General features: G+C 42.3%; 1 protein-coding gene across 1 annotated transcript in view; it reads right to left on the bottom strand.

Moving 5' to 3' along the window:
- kcnh8 (potassium voltage-gated channel, subfamily H (eag-related), member 8) overlaps nt 1-16,797 on the bottom strand; it is a 49,186-nt gene that overhangs the window by 3,858 nt on the left and 28,531 nt on the right. Inside the window, exons 8-15 of the mRNA XM_076755298.1 lie at nt 16,382-16,591; nt 14,171-14,370; nt 11,764-12,013; nt 6,579-6,793; nt 5,331-5,369; nt 3,957-4,234; nt 3,409-3,524; nt 3,058-3,137 (exon numbers count right to left, since the gene is read on the bottom strand). Coding sequence (XP_076611413.1) covers nt 3,058-3,137; nt 3,409-3,524; nt 3,957-4,234; nt 5,331-5,369; nt 6,579-6,793; nt 11,764-12,013; nt 14,171-14,370; nt 16,382-16,591 — 1,388 coding nt within the window. The remainder of the gene's footprint in view (nt 1-3,057; nt 3,138-3,408; nt 3,525-3,956; nt 4,235-5,330; nt 5,370-6,578; nt 6,794-11,763; nt 12,014-14,170; nt 14,371-16,381; nt 16,592-16,797) is intronic.

Raw genomic sequence — 16,797 nt, 5'->3', positions numbered from 1 at the left:
TCTGACACGGTGTCAACATGATTCCAGTACTCCCACCTCAGAGCCAATCGTCTGTCAACATGGTCAGATAAAACCAGCAGCCATGGACGACCAGAAACCACTGCAGCTACAGGTGTACGTGTTCGGCACAGATAAATCAGTAAGAGCATCATTAGATCATCCAGTGCTTATGCTAACTTAGTAGCACAATGCATTAATGTAGGAATCAACTATATGAAGCAACAACTGAGTCATCGGATCACTCTAAAAGCTTGGTTGCCCACTGGGCTGCCTGGTTGATCATGCAATAAGTAATGCACTTTGTCTTTCTTTGCATGGTGTTTGACTTGATGTAACACATACACAGTATGATGCATATATACTTAATTTCAGTTTGAAGGATTATTTATATTTGGTTACATTTGTGTTTGATATAAATAACAAAGCTGACAATATCACAGCCTGTCTAATACACTCAACTTGCTGGTGTTCCTCAAACTATTTGTTTTTATCAATGTTCTGGTGTCAAAATACCAAATGATTTAAAAAAAAAGGGGTTTGTGACATTTATGAATCAGATCGTTCAAAAGCAGAACTGGCAAAATGAGCTCTCAATGTGGCAACAGTCAAGATACCGTCTAAGTAACGGTGCTAAGACTTACTTGGTTACTGCAACTCACATGCAAGCAGCTTTCCTGGCCAAATTTCCATTGTGGAAACCGAGATGAACTACTGCGAACTACCCGATCAGCACTAGACAGAAAAGGTTAGCTACTAGCTGGTTGCTAAACAGTACTGGAGCATTTAGCAGGCTAAAGAGCCAGAATATTTTGGCTTTGAGAGCAAAAGGGAAAGTGAATATTTGAGTTACATTTGTCAGGTGGCCAGAAACAAATCAACATTAATGTTGTTCAGTGTCTTTAGATGTGTGAATAGATAATACATAAATGTTGTGTTGACAGCTTGTTCCACTACCTCCACATGGACAAAAGAAATCAATTACTGCTACTTTTAAGTCTTTGTACTGTTTAAAAAATCTGTTTTATACTTGCTTGGAGCTTTCAGTATTTGATTTTGTTTCTTTTTCATTTAATAAAGTAGGTCACTACTGCTGTGCAGTGTGTGTTTACCCGTGTCTCATTCTCAAGTGTATTTGTGGTGAACTGTATGAGTGTATCCTGCTGTCACATGTTTTTTGCCTCGTTCTTATAAGTGCAATTACTCAGACTGTGTGTCTCTCCTGTATAGATGTACTTTATAACTTCCAAAACACGGGACAAAGGTCACCATGTCAGGCCTCTCTTTAACTATTAATACCTTATTCAGCTCCCACTAGAATAAACCCTTCACTGGCATAGATATAGCATTAAGGCTAAAGGTTAAAGGGTAAAGCTAAGAGGTCACAGGGTGAGGCAAAGGTGGTTTATTACTGTGTTCGCGCAATTTATTGTTCATTAAGCCATTTGTGTCACTTCGTGTGGTTCATGTCAGAATCAGCAAAGAAATTCGGCTTGTTTATTGTGTCACATTTCCAGTTGCAGATTGTGTGCTTTTTTTATTCACAAGCACAGACACAGGTCTCAAAGGGCCCTTGCTCATTGATTTTGACTGAAAGAATGGGAAAGGTTGTAGCTGTTTAGTAAGAAAAGTGATGTTGCCAAGCAACAAATTTGAACATTTGCATGTGCATGCATTTTTTGTTGGTTTTCACAAGTGTGTGAACAGTGAGTGGATCAGCTTGTTTTCTGTGGATTAGGAAATGTGCATGGATTGACCACAGTCATGCATACAGAGGACTGGCAGCAAGTCTGCATGTTAGAGACTGAGCACTGAACAGGTGCCTTTTCCACGACATGAAACCTTTTTTTTTTTTTTTTTTGCAAATAAATCCGTTTTCAAACTATGCAGCATGCATATGTAACACACAACGCCCTCACTCGTCATTTGTATTTGTGTTTGTGCAGAGAGCAGACAGGGTTTAAACCAACACCCCCTTTTCATCTCCTGTGGTGATCTGTGTGGTTGGATCCAAGTGAGGATTAACAACCTACAAGACCATGCTGAGAGACTTCCTGTCAGACACCGGTAACCCACAGAGACACAGAAAGGACAGCAGCGCCAGTGTGTATAACTGTGACGGCGTTGTGCCATTGCCTTTCACACTCCCTTTTGTCATCCCTTTCATTTGATATCCTTTTTGTTTCTACTCATAAAGGTATCTGCCTTTTCCCCCTTTCCTCTCCATTTACGGTCTTTTTATCTCCGTGTCTCTTTTTCTCAGTGCCTCTGTCTGCTCATCCCCGGATACAGACTGAGGCTTAGCAGGAGGAAGCAAACACTCCTCCTCCTCACCTGCCAAAAGTCTAATGTCAATTTAGCCACCCGCCAATCAAAACCATAGGATGCAGCACGAGAGGCTGTGTGTGTGTACGTGTGTGTGTGAACTGATTCTTTCAAAGCTGAACAATGACCACTGAAGGCTACAAAACAGCCAGACATGATACTGTATTAGTGTTAATTTCCATAACGCAAAGTAAGACAAAATATGTTCGTCAACAACCTTTTTTCCACAATTTAAATGAGACGATGACGAGGCGATACAGACATCATTAAACACTGTGATTAGATCAACATGCACAAAAAAAGATGAGAATAAAATGAAGATTGAAAAATAAAAACTGTAGTTTGATTTTGTGATTAATTTTCATATGTTATAAAAACTAATTGCCAACAATGTGCAGTATTTTGCCTGCACAACCTGTAGTACTGCACTACTTTGTGAGTATAATACCGCACACAAATAAGTTTGACTGAAATGACTTCAGATTATTGGTCGACTGTGTCCTGCCGTAAAACAGAAGTCACAGTTTTTTGGCCCTTTATTTTTTAGCTTCTTACTTCAACACTTCTCTCATCTTTTCACCCATCCTATGCTGCTCATGCTTACCTGAGCCGACCTGTCTGTGTCTCTATTTTTCTCTCTCTCTCTGTTTCTCTCTTTCTCTCTCTCTCTCTCTCTCTCTCTCTCTCTCTCTCTCTCACACACACACACACACACACACACACACAGAGTCCTACCTGCTGGTCAAGGCGTTGCAGTTGTCCTCTGGTCTCCTCTGCTTTAGCTGCTAGCTCTGCTGTGCTGATCTGCAGCATATCTGTGACACAAATTACAAGTCACTTCAAGTGCTGAATAAGAACTACAAATTTACATCCAGCAGTTACTGCAACAAGGCAGCGGATAAATACTTCAGGCGTTGACAGAAAATGTGAATTCACATTAATCACCGCCATTACACTCAACAGTGCTGCAGGGATTTGGATGGGAACATTTTTCACTTCACCAGGATGTGGGAAGTTTCAGGGACTGTAAATGGTATTCAGTCATATTTGAGAGGTAAATGGCTGTGTGCTGCAGGATGGGAGGACCTGTGGCAGATGCTGAGGCACTGGTTGGTTCGTTGACAGGACAATTTTGGCTGGTAGAGAAAGAGAAGGCCAGGGAACTCTCTGTCCCCTCACTGTCTTCAGTACCGTCCACTATCCTGCAGAGAAACCAGAGTGTGTGTGTAGATTGTTACTGATAATGTAAAAATTATTAAGTGTTACTTATAAACAATATTATCAATTAAAAGCATGAGTATTTTATATTGTCATATTGTTTGAATATTGTGCTTTCATGACCTTAAAGGTATAGTTTAACATTTTGGGAAATGTGTGTATTTGCCTGATACACACATGATACCACACTCATGTCTGCACTGCTGTAAATATAAAGCTGTAGCCAGAGGCCTCTTAGCTTAGCTTAGCATAAAGACTGGAAACAGAGGGAAACAGCTAGCCTCCTTACCAGCACCTCTACACTGGCTAAGCTAGCTGTTACTTCCTTTGCTAAAGAACGACAAAAATAGATATAACACAGAGTCACAGAAACACAGGCCTACACATGCAGGGAAATCACTGGCAGTCAAATTCACCTGGGGCTGAGGTTGGAAGGGTCTAACGTGGTGAGAGTAATTTCCTGGATCTTCCTCCGAGACCTCCTGGAGCTCTGTCCCGTGGTCTTCTGGCTGGGTCGGCTCAGTGGAGACTTCCCAGCCGTGTCCCTGAGGTCCACCGGCTGGTTCCGCTCCGATGACAGAAGTACAGACGTGGCCTCGTCTTCTTCCTCATCCTCATCTTCCTCATGTTCCTCCTGTGCCTCGATGATGGGCGGATATCCCTGAACCACCCGTCCATTCCTTCCCACCCCTGACTGGAGATAAAAGGAAAGAATAAAACACACGCAGAGAGCCAAATATCCATCGCCTGTGATTTGAGTTCATTTTGAAATCCAACCTCTGAGTGTGGATACTTTGAGAACTTTTGGAAATGACATAAAGCAGAGAGCTGATATGAAATTAAAATCTATTCATATTGATTTGAGTCATCTGGAGCATCAGGCTCGATGACGTCAAAGTTAAATGCCTCCTTTTTTTTTAAAGAAAATACCAATTCTGCCTCATTTTTCTGCTTCTTCTGAGGATGCTGAGCTGTGTTTGTACAGTTGATTCCATGACCCTGAAGCACACAGAGGCATTTTCCACACATAGATGCACTAATGACTTCTAATTGCAAGGAGCAGACCACTCAGCAGGATTTATGAGTGACAAGGATGAGAAAAAATCCCCAGATCAACATTTTAGGCTGAAATGGTGACCTGCAGAATAATGAAGGCAACACCAATGAACTCTGACATCAGTCTTAATAAACCTGTGTCCCCTTTTGTCAAGGATCTGCACTCCTGGACGCTGATCAACCATAAGACGAGGATACAATCAGGCTGTAACAGAAATAAGGTCCACCGTAACCTATTGATCAGCGGCCTGTGACCCAGCTCTCTCAGAGGAGACCCAGAGTGGGGTTAATGGCTCCGACAGCTGCATTGATTGGTCTGCGAATATCTGACTACAGATGATTATATTTGTGTTATTTGTGCAGATTCTCAACATTCAAAGGACAGGCTGCGAACACGCAGAGTACTTCATCTCCCTCTGCTATGGAGCAGCTGTGATTTAATGACTGCTAACTCATTATAAGAATCATTAAGACTAAAAGAGTGACTGAGTCCATTATCAGTGTTGGAGGTCCACTGCCATGTGGCCCTGCAGACTTTTCATAGGGACAGAAAAATTGATCTGAGGTTGAACGTTAATTTGAATTTCATTATTATTTTCAATCGCGGGTTGATTAAAACGTGGTCTGGTACCAACCGACAAGGTGAGGGTGATCGACACGTTTTGAGTCGATGGCACCTGTCTCAAAGCGGTTAAACCATCAATCAGTGTTTGTGAGTGTGTGTGGTCTGTTACCTGAGTATCTAGAGCTGTTGTAGACAGTCTGGCCTTAACCTGGAAGAGAGCCAGGGCGACAATATAAAGTAAATGAACTGCAGGACAGAGCAATCAAGATGTGACCTTTCTTCTCTCTGTTTTAAATTGCAGGAGCTGTTTCACAATGTTCAGCAGTTTATTTCTTTACCAAGTGGACAGAAGGATATAATAAATGACTCTACAGCTTGCAGTGATCCACTGAGTAAAAAATAAGTGACCTCAACTCATGGACACTACTGTGTTGTACTCACAGACAGTCCAGTAATATCCAAACAGTGATCTCAACCTCCCAGCCACAAACACAGCCTCCTCACTCCTTCCTCCTGTCTTCATCTTAACTCCTCTCAGTCCTGAGATTTGGGCTGCCCCTCTTCATATTAGCTTCACCTAAAAGCCCCACGGCAGGTTGTGTGTGTGTGTGTGAGTGTGTGTGTGTGTGTAAGTGGGCCAGTGGTGTTTGGGCTGGAGAGACAGAAACACCTGACTGTAATTACAGCAGCAGAGCTCCTCCAAGTGCCCTGGATATTTCTCTCTCTCTCTCTCTCTCTCTCTCTCTCTCTCTCTCACACACACACACACACACACACACACACACACACACACACGTACAGTCTTCTTATCTTAAAGCATGAGGTCCATTTCTTATGTTCCCATCTCCATCCTTTCCTGCCTCCCCTTCTCCTCTCACTCAACCCATCACTCATTCTCACACATCATTACAGTACTTTGATTCATAATCCTGAGAAATTGGCAAGTGTGTACAAAGTGCTCAGCACGCGCTGCACTGCTGTGTGTTATTCTTAGGCCTCATTAATTTCTGTTTTTTTCCCCAATACGAAAAAAAATCAGGAACTGTTATGTAGATTATTAAGAGAAGATTGGACCAAAAAGTTAATGATTTGACTGAAAATCTGATTAGAAAACCTGACTTTTATTTCTTCAGGAGACCTCATTTATGTTTCAATTTTCACTTTTTATTAGTTGAAGCTTTTTTTTTGGTCAACATTACAAGAGGACCTCATTAATGTAAACTTCAGTGATTGTTGCAGCATGAAACATAAGAACTTTTAGGAACAATGAGACGTGAAATCAAGGTGAAAATCAACCAGTTCGCTCCTTTTAAAAAAAAAAAAAAATCTGTGTATTTGTGGTTGAAAATGTGCTAAAATCAATGAGCCTCAGTCATACTGTAATGACACCCAGCAGAGACGGTACACTTGGACTCACGTGTGTTTCATGTCCCTCCCTCAAGTTGTATGTGAGGTCCTGCTGGATGTCCTGGACGAAGTGGTGTGAATATTCAGGGTAGAGGTCCAACACCTCGTACAGCCCCTTCAGGTTAATACACTGCAGGTCGCAGTAGGTCAGGGCTTTCACATCCGCATTGGTTTTTATCACTCGGTCATCCAAGGACAGGTTCGCCCCGATCAGGTCGCCTTTGCCTGCTCAGAAAAAGACATGGACAAGGTAGGTCAGAATAAGGGCCAGAACATAGTGTTTATTCTCTGCTAAAAGGGGTCGAGGATGCATGAATCTGTGGAGTCTCTGCAACATGTTTCAGATCTTCCATTTATTAAAGAGTTTCTGAGAGAGCACTCAGGTTGGAGAGAGTTTTGGAGCAGCATGATGCAGATGTGTCTCTAAGATCATCTCCAGAGGTGCTGTTCTGTACCTGGCCTTCTGACAATGCCTCATGAATCCTTTGCTATTATAAATGACAGTAATGAAGGATTTTTACAGTCCACTACAATGTTGGTCATGCAAAAGGAGGATAAACACCAGCAAATGGTACCAGTGTTAATTCAGTTATCTTTTGACTTCTGAGTCTATTTCTCTGAACGAGGACCACGAGGAGCCATAACTGAGCATCAAAGCTGTCACGGCAGCATCATTTAAGGTCACTGTAATTAAGGCTTTTGGTAAAATGAGGCTGCTGGCAACCAAAACTTCTTCTTCATCAACTTCTTGCAGCTCTTTTCAGCATATAATACAATAAAGAACAGCGAGGAAATAAACAGCTGACAGCAAGATTTTTAATTCCGTTTTTACATTAACGTCTGCTTATTAAACTGTTGCCGCTGACCTGTCAGATGATGTTGGTAATTAAAGCACAGCACCGCACATAAATGCACTGACGAGTGAGACAACAGAGTGAGAACTTGATCATGCAAAAGAGGTGAAACTCAAGAGGTGTTGTTGGAGAGCAAATCACTAGATACGACCTTAAAAACAAAATAAGACCAGGGCTAAGAAGACCGTGACTGAAGAGAAATCACTGTTTACAGTCTATGATTATTATTTATAAAAATATAATGAGTCTCATTGCTTTTAGTAAATTTCACTGTTTGAATGGTCACAGCAAGTTCCCTGTTCTCTTGATACATACAGGACAAAACTAAGTACCTCGTTAGTGCTAATGCCCCTTAAACAGTGATAAAATATTCATTATGGTCGTTGTGAACTGTGAATGCTGCTCAATTACACCGAGGCTGATGGAGCGGCAGTCGTGACTGTTCTTATCCCCCCTCCCTCCTCTCCTGCTGTCTCTCAGTCCACTCCTCACTTCAGTCATTGCTTCTCTCTCCCTCTCTCTTTCTAGATTTCTCACTCCTGGCGCTGCTGCATCAAACCCTTTGTCTTTGTCCTGTTTCCTTCTGTCTGCCTCCTTCTCCTCCTTGTCCTCTCTGTTCTCTCTCCCGTTCCTGCCTCATTTTTTTTTCTCTTCCCCTCTCTATCCATTTTCTTTCCTTCCTTCCTCTCTGTATTCCTTCTTTTCCTCCTTTCTTCTTTTTCTTCAATTGTTAACTCTATTTTCATTCTTTCTTTCCCCTTTCTTTCCTTCTTTCCATCTTTCTCCCATGCCCATTTCCTACCTTCTTTCATCTTTTCCTTCCATCTTGCCACTTCCACCTCCTTTCTCTTCTCCTTGCTCTCTTCTTCTTTACTCTGTGTATCCCTCCTTTTTTCCCTTTTCTTTCCTTCCCTCCCACATCCATCCCTTTGTGTTTTCCTTTCCTATCTTCCTTTTCTTTCTTCCCCCCATATCCTTGCGATCTGTCTCTCTTAATTTTTTCTCCCTTCCTTATTTACTCACTGACGTTTCTGTTTCCCCTCCTCCCTATTTCCTTCTCTTCCTTTCTTGTTCCATTTTACTCCTTCCTTTGCTTTAACCATATGTTTCCTTTGCTTCCTTGTTTTATTTCCTACTTTTCATCTTTACTCTGTTATCCTTCCTTCTGTTCTTCCTTTCTTCATCACTGTTTTCCTTCCACACTTTTGTCTTTCTTCTCTTTCTTTCATTCCTTTCATTCTTCCTGTTTCTCTCATCCCTTCCTGCTCTGCTCTCTCTCTCACTCTGTATTTACTCTGTTACTTGCCTCCTTTTTCTAGCTCTGCTCCCCTCCTCTTTTTTTCACACTCTCTCTGCCTCCTCTTTGCTTCCCCTCAGTCCTGACTTCTGACTTTTGTTTCATTTGTGTCAGATATTCCTCCTCATCCTCTCACTGCCTCTGTCTCATGTCTCTCAACATGGCCTCCCTCGCGCTCACCCACTCTCTATTATGTGGTACTGAGCTGTGGCTATGGACTTGTACTGTGACAAGGAGGGGGGGGGGGGGGGGACACCAACACATAGAGACAGAAACAGGAAGAGAGGAAGAGAAGCTTTTTTCTCCTTCATCAGACACTCAATGTCAGCCTGACCTTCTGCACAGTCAGCAGGCGAGCACAGAGACAATGCTCTCTGCCTGTCAATCCTACACACACACACACACACACACACACACACACATATGCACCCACCCACACACACACCGCTCTGTACACCAGTAAACAATTCCTCCTACTTCATACACACACACATACACACACACGCCCAAACACAAACAATATTTTTTTTCAACAGGAGCGCCTGCATGCAGGTGCTGAGACAAACAGGTAGGCACAGTTTGTACACACACACACACGCAAACACACACAAACACAAACACAAACACAAACACACACACACACACTCACATACACAAACAAGGTAACAGAGATCAAGATGAAGATTGTAAGGACCGTAACAAAAGAGACAAAGTGATGGATGGAGTTTCAGACTCAGATCTTTCTCTCAGCTTTCGCTGACTCACTTGGACACACACAGACACACACAGACACACACAGACACACACACACACACACACACACACACACACACACACCCACACACACACACATACACTTTTCCTGGCACACACACGCACTTGTGCCAGATTGGTCTATAACTCTGTGTCATGAAGGTCAGATAGCAAAAGCCATGAAGGTCACTCAGGACAAGAGGTTCTGTTACACAGCAGATGTGCAGAGCTGAGAATACACTTAGACTGAGGGTTGTTCATCATATTTCATCATATTTCAGATTCATTCGGCACCAAGACCCATGTGTGATATCTGTGGTGCTTTTCACTACAGCTGCAAACCTTCACACGAATTGTGTGAAAGTTTTTGGGTGGGAAATTCGCCACCATTCAAAAGCAGGTGGAGGTCTGTACAGAGGTAATGAAATAAGGTCGTGATGGTGAGTTTCAATAGTGTTTAATATGTTGCAAAAAAATCTTTGCAACTAACTGTTTAATGAAGATGAGAACAGTAATATCTGGAAAAGTACTGGCAACATACTTCTGCCAATATATATTTGTCATTTCAAGGAATATACATAATAAATAAAGTGTAATCCCAACAAGCTGTGGTTTTACAGGACAATACTATTCCTTGGCCAGTTGCACAGACATTAAACAGAAATCAGCCAAATAAATGAGCTATAATCATTAATTAGTGAGCTTTAGGCAGACTTTGGACAGAGCCAGGCTAGCTGTTTCCACCTGCTTGCTAGCTGCTGCTAAGCCAACCAGCTGCTGGCTTCATGTTTACCACACGTGCATGAAAGTGGCATTGATCTCTCTCATCTAACTCTCAGCAAGAAAGCGAACAGATGTCCCAAAATGTCAAATTATTCCTTTACGAGAGGAATTTTTGTAATCTGCAAACTGTTTAGATCCGATCTGCATCAGAATTAGGGGGGCATATAAAGTCTTTTAATTGAAGCCAGTGCAATAGTAGTAGTTCATGATAAAATCGAGAAAAAATGACTTTGCGCTCCAATTTGGAAAAAATGACTTTGCGCTCCAATTTGATGTTCCGTGATATGGCACTATTTTAATAAAATATGCGTTCGGTTGCTATTAGTTTCAGGAGTCCACGGATCATCTGTTGCCATCTAGCTGGCAAACCCGGCGATTAGGAACGCACTGGAGGAGAAGACTTACGCATCATTTTTATATATATATGTCTATTTTTCCTTTCATTAGAACTTCATGTAATGACTCCTACTGCGTTAACAGCAAAACACTCTATAAAAATGATGACTATTAGAATTGTATGAATAAATAAATATCTTTTCTTAGTTTGAGCTGAATTGCAGCTTTAGCAACTGTTTTGGAACCTCATTCCTCCATTAATGAGAAGCCAAATTCTATTTTAGCATCACTACATTTTTATTATTTTATTTCTTTTTGGAATGTCTGATTTCAGAGAAATACACCTTTTAGGTTTCCTATTACTCTTGTAGAATGAACAGAAGTCAGTGCTGGCAGCTGATATGACAATTTGGCCCTGGCTGTCACGTAAAGACTGATTTCAACTATACCTACCATGGACTGGACAGGACAACACTAAACTGGCCTAGACTAGAGGGGACTGAAATTACCTAATTCCAGTGAAATGGACTGATGAAATGGGCTGGACTGAATTGAACAACACAGATTAAAGTGGACAGGACTGAATGACAATGCTGTAGAACAGACTTGAGCATATTCAGCTGGACATCACTAGACTGTGGACTTGGATGATCCTGTGTTGCTCTGAATGGATTCATGGTGTATCATATAACACACACAGCAGTGGCTAAATGATTGTGTCTGTTTTGATGCCTGTCTGACAGCTCTGCTCACCGTTACTGGGCCAGCCTGTAATTATTAAGACCATTCTATCATCCAACAGCAGGCAAAGCTTTGGAAACTAAGAAGTTTGCATGCACAGCTGCAGATAAGTCCTTATTTGGCTCTCACTGCTAGAACATATTGTTGAAAAAATGGCATGTAACTAGAGTTGACTTTATTGGAGTTTAATAAGAATAGGTTCTGAGAATGAGCTGCAGCCTTTAGGACATTGTAATGCTCTTATTTCTACACAGTGGGCTCATTTACCATACCAGCTTTAACACAATGAGCCGCACAGAGCTTTATTATGAAGCTTGCTGCTGGGAGTTTTGTCTTTGTAAAATTATAATGATGGCAGAGAGGGATTCTTGCTCCTTCTTCCACACCCCACTCCTCCTCCTCCCCTCCATTCCCTCCATCCATTAACGTACCCAGGATGGCCAGCACCATGCCATCTTTCAGCACCTCCATGGACCCCGAGCAGACAAAGAAGATGGCCTGGAGAGCATCACCCTGTCGGAGGAGGTACTCTCCGGGAGCGCAGAAGGAGGTCTTGATGTGCAGCGACAGAGAGCGTAGGCAGCCACGACTGGCGGAGGCAAACAGCGACAGCTCCAGGATCTCCTTGTTAAGGTGCATGGTGATGTCGGATCGCAGCTCGTCCGGGAAGTCCTTCAGCAGCTGTGAAGATGATGGGATGCAGAGGGGCAGAGAATGAGACAGAGACGGCAGGCAAGAGGGAGGAGAGGCATGACAGCTGTGAAAATACAACCATGCTGCAGCTGATTACATTTCCAGCCTTGGTTGCCTTTGCTTTGATTCTTAAGGTATTGCACTATAGGAAGCATCAGTGTCAAGTCAAGCTAAGTTTATTTACACAGCCCAAATCAATAGTTTGCCTCAGAGGGTTTTACAATCTGCACAACACAAGACACCCTATATCCTTAGACCCTTAATTCAAAACGGAAAACCTCTTCCAAAAGCCTTTAGAAACTTGCCCCTTCCAGGACACTTGATATACGAGTATATATAAAAACGAAAGAAAAACAGCATGATTGGTTTTCTTCGTGCGATGATGAATATACAGTACATCTAAGGAGAAGGCAAAGAAGAAGCCCAGAACACTGATATTAACTCCATACGTCTTCAGAATAAACATGTTTATGTGAAAAACACTACGAATCACCAACACTTCTAATAGGCTCCTGTAAAATCCACACAATATACACAGTACACACATAACACAAACTACAAAATATGATGTGGAAAAATCCATATCACAAAAAAAAGTCAAAACATTGCATGTCATCTATCTGTCTGTCTCCTTGTCAAGACGAAGATCAGGGGATCGCCGAGTCCATCAATGAGTCGTCAGTGCCAGGCTGACTTTAATCAACAGGCCCATCTATAATTCATCTGTCTGGGATTCATCACTCCATCTAAGCGCTGGTCGGGGCTCTGACAGCTGTCTCGCAGGCATTCGCAGCCTGAAGGGACGAGCTGCTATTAGACTGCTAACTGGTTGCCTTTGTTTCCCCGGGCTTGTTGCTAGCCCTCCTCTTTCTGTTTGTTGTCTCTAAGCTGTTCTCATGCCACATTTGCAAACATCGCTCTGTCACCACCTGTTATCATTGTTCAGTTTATGCTCCTTTGTATCGCTAAATGTGTCAATATCTGGCTTTTAGCAGACCTTTCTGTCTGGCACAACCGGCAATAAGTGCCACCATAACATTCAAATCCTCTGTGTCCTTAAAGAAAAGTATCAGTATGTTTTAATTTTGTGGTAAGTCAATGTGGAGTTGTACATTATATACTGCCGGATAGTTTAATGTTCTTGCATTTCGCAATTTGCAAAGTAACGAGTAACTAAAAGCAAACAAATGTGTTGCAGTAAAAAGTACACTATTGCTCTGAAATGTAGTGACATGGAGGTACACAGTAGCTAAAAATGGAAATAAATACTCAAGATCTGACCCACTGATGACAGTGTTGTAATATCTATAAATTTGAAGTATTACAAACTGGGTGCCGGTCTTGACATTCCTGCCAAAAATGCTGTATCAAGTTACTGCTAATACAAACCAAACATTTCCTCTTGGTGCAGCTTCACATTAAAAGCATTTAACTGGCAAAGACGAGCTGACTTTAATTATGAAGTAGGCACAAGTTTGTCAGCAAGCTTTGCACTTACTACTATCCTTCACCAAAAATGCATCCACAAAGCACCTCAACGGTCATTTTCTGCATTTTTTTGACAGCAGATCAGTTTGAAGTATTGCAGGAGGTGATGTAACAAGAAGGAGCCACAGTGGGCTGTTAGATAAGAGCTGCAGGCTACTGTGACCTATAGTATTAAACCGCATTTGCCACTGTCTTAGACTAAGTGGGATGTCCTGTTGTCCCAGCTTCATGTGAATTGACATGCTCCTGCAATCATGTCACAAGTCTGACTTCAAGTACTACAAGCAATCGAAAAAAAAGGGTCCGCAAGGGTTTAAAATCTGCGAATCTAAAGGTTAAAAAGTATCCTGTCATCCACAAATGACCATGTGAGACAGAGAAGTGACGTCTTCATTTTTCATTCTTGTCCTCTGTCCTGTCCTTGTCAGTCGGTGGCGAGGAAAACATCACACTCTTAGAATGTGAAGGCTCATGTCGTATCGATCACACTTATGATGAGTTTGAACGTGGATGATACGTGATGAGTGAGAAGTATGTGACCTTTCAAATGTGTTATTGATCCCTACATGCTGTGATGTCGGGTGTCAAAAAGATTGGTTAACTGAAAAAGGAGGACAAGGATTTGAACCATCTCGGGTGCATGTGCGTTCGTGGTACCTCGTTACAGTCGATGCCGTTGTTGACTGACCAGGTTGTCTGAAAATACTCCAGCATTCGTTGCTTGAGGCTCTGTGGCAGATGATGGACGCGTATGAAGTCCTTAAGGTCTTTGGTTCTGGTGTGGTACTGGGACCAGCGTGAATACATCCTCTGGATAATGGCTGTCACATTACCAAAGACCAGGGCATGCATCAGTGCTGCAGGTATAAAGAGGGAGAGTAGAGGAGGGGGTGAGGGAGAGGGAAGACATAATGGAGCAAAACATGACTGAAATAGAGTAAAGGGATTGTCAAGACACAGAACCTAAATAGGAAAACTTTTTGGAAGCTATTTTAATAGCATAAGCTTTTTAAACTGTGTGGGGAGAGGAGCAGCAGGGGTTGTTTCAGCAACAGTCACGAGTGCAGTGCAACATTACTGGTATGACTGGGATTTGCACTCAGACCACCTGCCTGCTCAGTCATGTTCTGTTAGATCTCATGTCTTTAAATCCAAACAGATCTCGACAAAATCCCACAGACTCCTGTTAGTGTGTTATGCTTGTAGTCTGCAGAACTTCCTTCCACTGTGTTTCCTCCTGGTTGACTGTCTGCCCTGCCCTGATTGGGTTCACCAGTCCCTCGTCATCCTCCCTTCTCATTGTGTGTGTGTTTCCCTCATTCAGCGCTAGTCCATCTTTGTAGCATGTGACAACTCTTCCAGCCTGTTCCCTGGCGTTTCGTTCTCCTGGTACTTTTGAATCTTTGCCATGTTTTCCCCGGCCTTGCCAGATCTTTGGACTTTTGATTCTTGGCTGCTCCTTGATTTGCTTTTTGGGTCTTATCCTCTGTTTTCGTGTCTACCTGCTTGCACAAGTGTAATAGGCTGTATGATGGCCTCCACGTTATATTGATGAAAAACAAAATTGACTTGAAATTACACATTGCGCAGTGAAATGGTCACTGTCAGTGTTTAACTATTATATTTAATGTTTTTGGAGTATATTTTTAATGTGTCTGTTGTGCAATGTACATTTATGTGTATATTGCATATTACTGCTATTACAGCAGATGTTTAGGATTGTGCTCATTTTACTACTTCATATACTGTTGGATAATTTAAGCTACAGCATCAAATTCTGTGAGATCGTCATATGTTTGTGGCATCTTTGTCCTTTGAGAATCATGTATCTCTAGACAGTCAACTTTTCATGAGCACAGAAAAATGCTTTCATCTCACCAGAAAAATTCAACAAATGTGGCCATACATACTGGCCATGCATGTGGCCCTGTTTGGATAACAACATTAAATATTTCTGCCCTGTAAATATGTTTAAACATGATTCTTTTTGGAAGTTGTCCATTTCCGTGATAAAGAAACCAGTCAACCAGCTAAATATTTTATTTCCATTCATGTCTCGCACCTCCCAGACAGGAACATCAGCGTCAGGACTGAGAAGAGCCAATTTGATTGGTATGACAGGTACCTGCCATTTATACGCCCACAGATACTGTATTCTCTATTATCTGATTCAGCTTCCAGCTGTGCTGCAGGTGTGTCACACACGTCCCGACATGAATGCACTGAACATAGACCATATGTCGAGTGTGACTGCCAGGCCACTGGCTCAAGTCACAGCATTCAAAACTGATGACATGAGCGATTGTTTATTCCGATCAAATTATTCTTTTTAGGCATGCAGTCATTCATAGTTTAAAATGTATGGCAGAGTAAACATCAGATCATTCTAATGAGCCAATAGTCCACTTCCTTCCACAACATTTGACGTATGCTATGCTATAAATATCAACAGGCGCTATGTGTTAGCTTTCATTTTGCGTCAACACACAGGGGACGCATGCATGGGGGTGCACATCTGTGACTGCCCCCAGGCAGCCAGAGACATTTAACATTTAGCTGAACCAGAGTGGGGAGTGTCCTCAGGGGAAACCCTGCCATGGTGACCTCTCTTCATCCCCCCAAAACCAAACCTCATGTAACGATCCAGTTTAAACAGGACCAGACCATCTTGCAAAGGTCTGTTTAATTCACATCACACGTGCCACTGGATTCAAACTGTGTGCATGTGTGTTTTCTTTGGCTACATTTGTCCTTTAAATACAAGTAAATATAATCATGCTAAAAATCCAGTCATTCCCAAATCACATGTGGACTAAGTTTTAGAAAACTTAGCATCCACGTGATCACTGAAGTGTGTGTCCTGTGTACCTCCTATAAGCATGACGCAAATAGAGAAGATCTTCTCGGTGTCAGTGTTGGCCGACACGTTGCCGAAGCCCACGCTGGTCAGACTGCTGAGGGTGAAGTAGAGTGAGGCGACGTAGACGCTGCGGATAGAGAGGCCGCTGCCAGTCCCGTTCGCGCCCCCTATGGCATAGGATGGCAACTCCAGACGCTTCCCCAGCTCATGGAGCCATCCTGTTTTTAAAGATGGATGGAAGGACAAATGGATGGTTAGAGCTAGCAACTAATGCACTTCATTCCAAGATGATAACATTAGCCTGCTCCATCTGTCACAACAGCATGGTCATTAAGAGGCAAACTAGAATAATTTTCAAGAAACCTTATCTGTCCAGAGCAGTATCTACAGTAATTAGTTAAAGAATGAAAATGAGCCTTACTAC

This window comes from Chaetodon auriga, chromosome 17 (assembly GCF_051107435.1).
Source record: "Chaetodon auriga isolate fChaAug3 chromosome 17, fChaAug3.hap1, whole genome shotgun sequence".
Classification (NCBI taxonomy): Eukaryota; Metazoa; Chordata; class Actinopteri; order Chaetodontiformes; family Chaetodontidae; genus Chaetodon; species Chaetodon auriga.
Note: the sequence above shows the minus strand (reverse complement) of the source record. Positions and strands in the feature narration are given on the sequence as shown.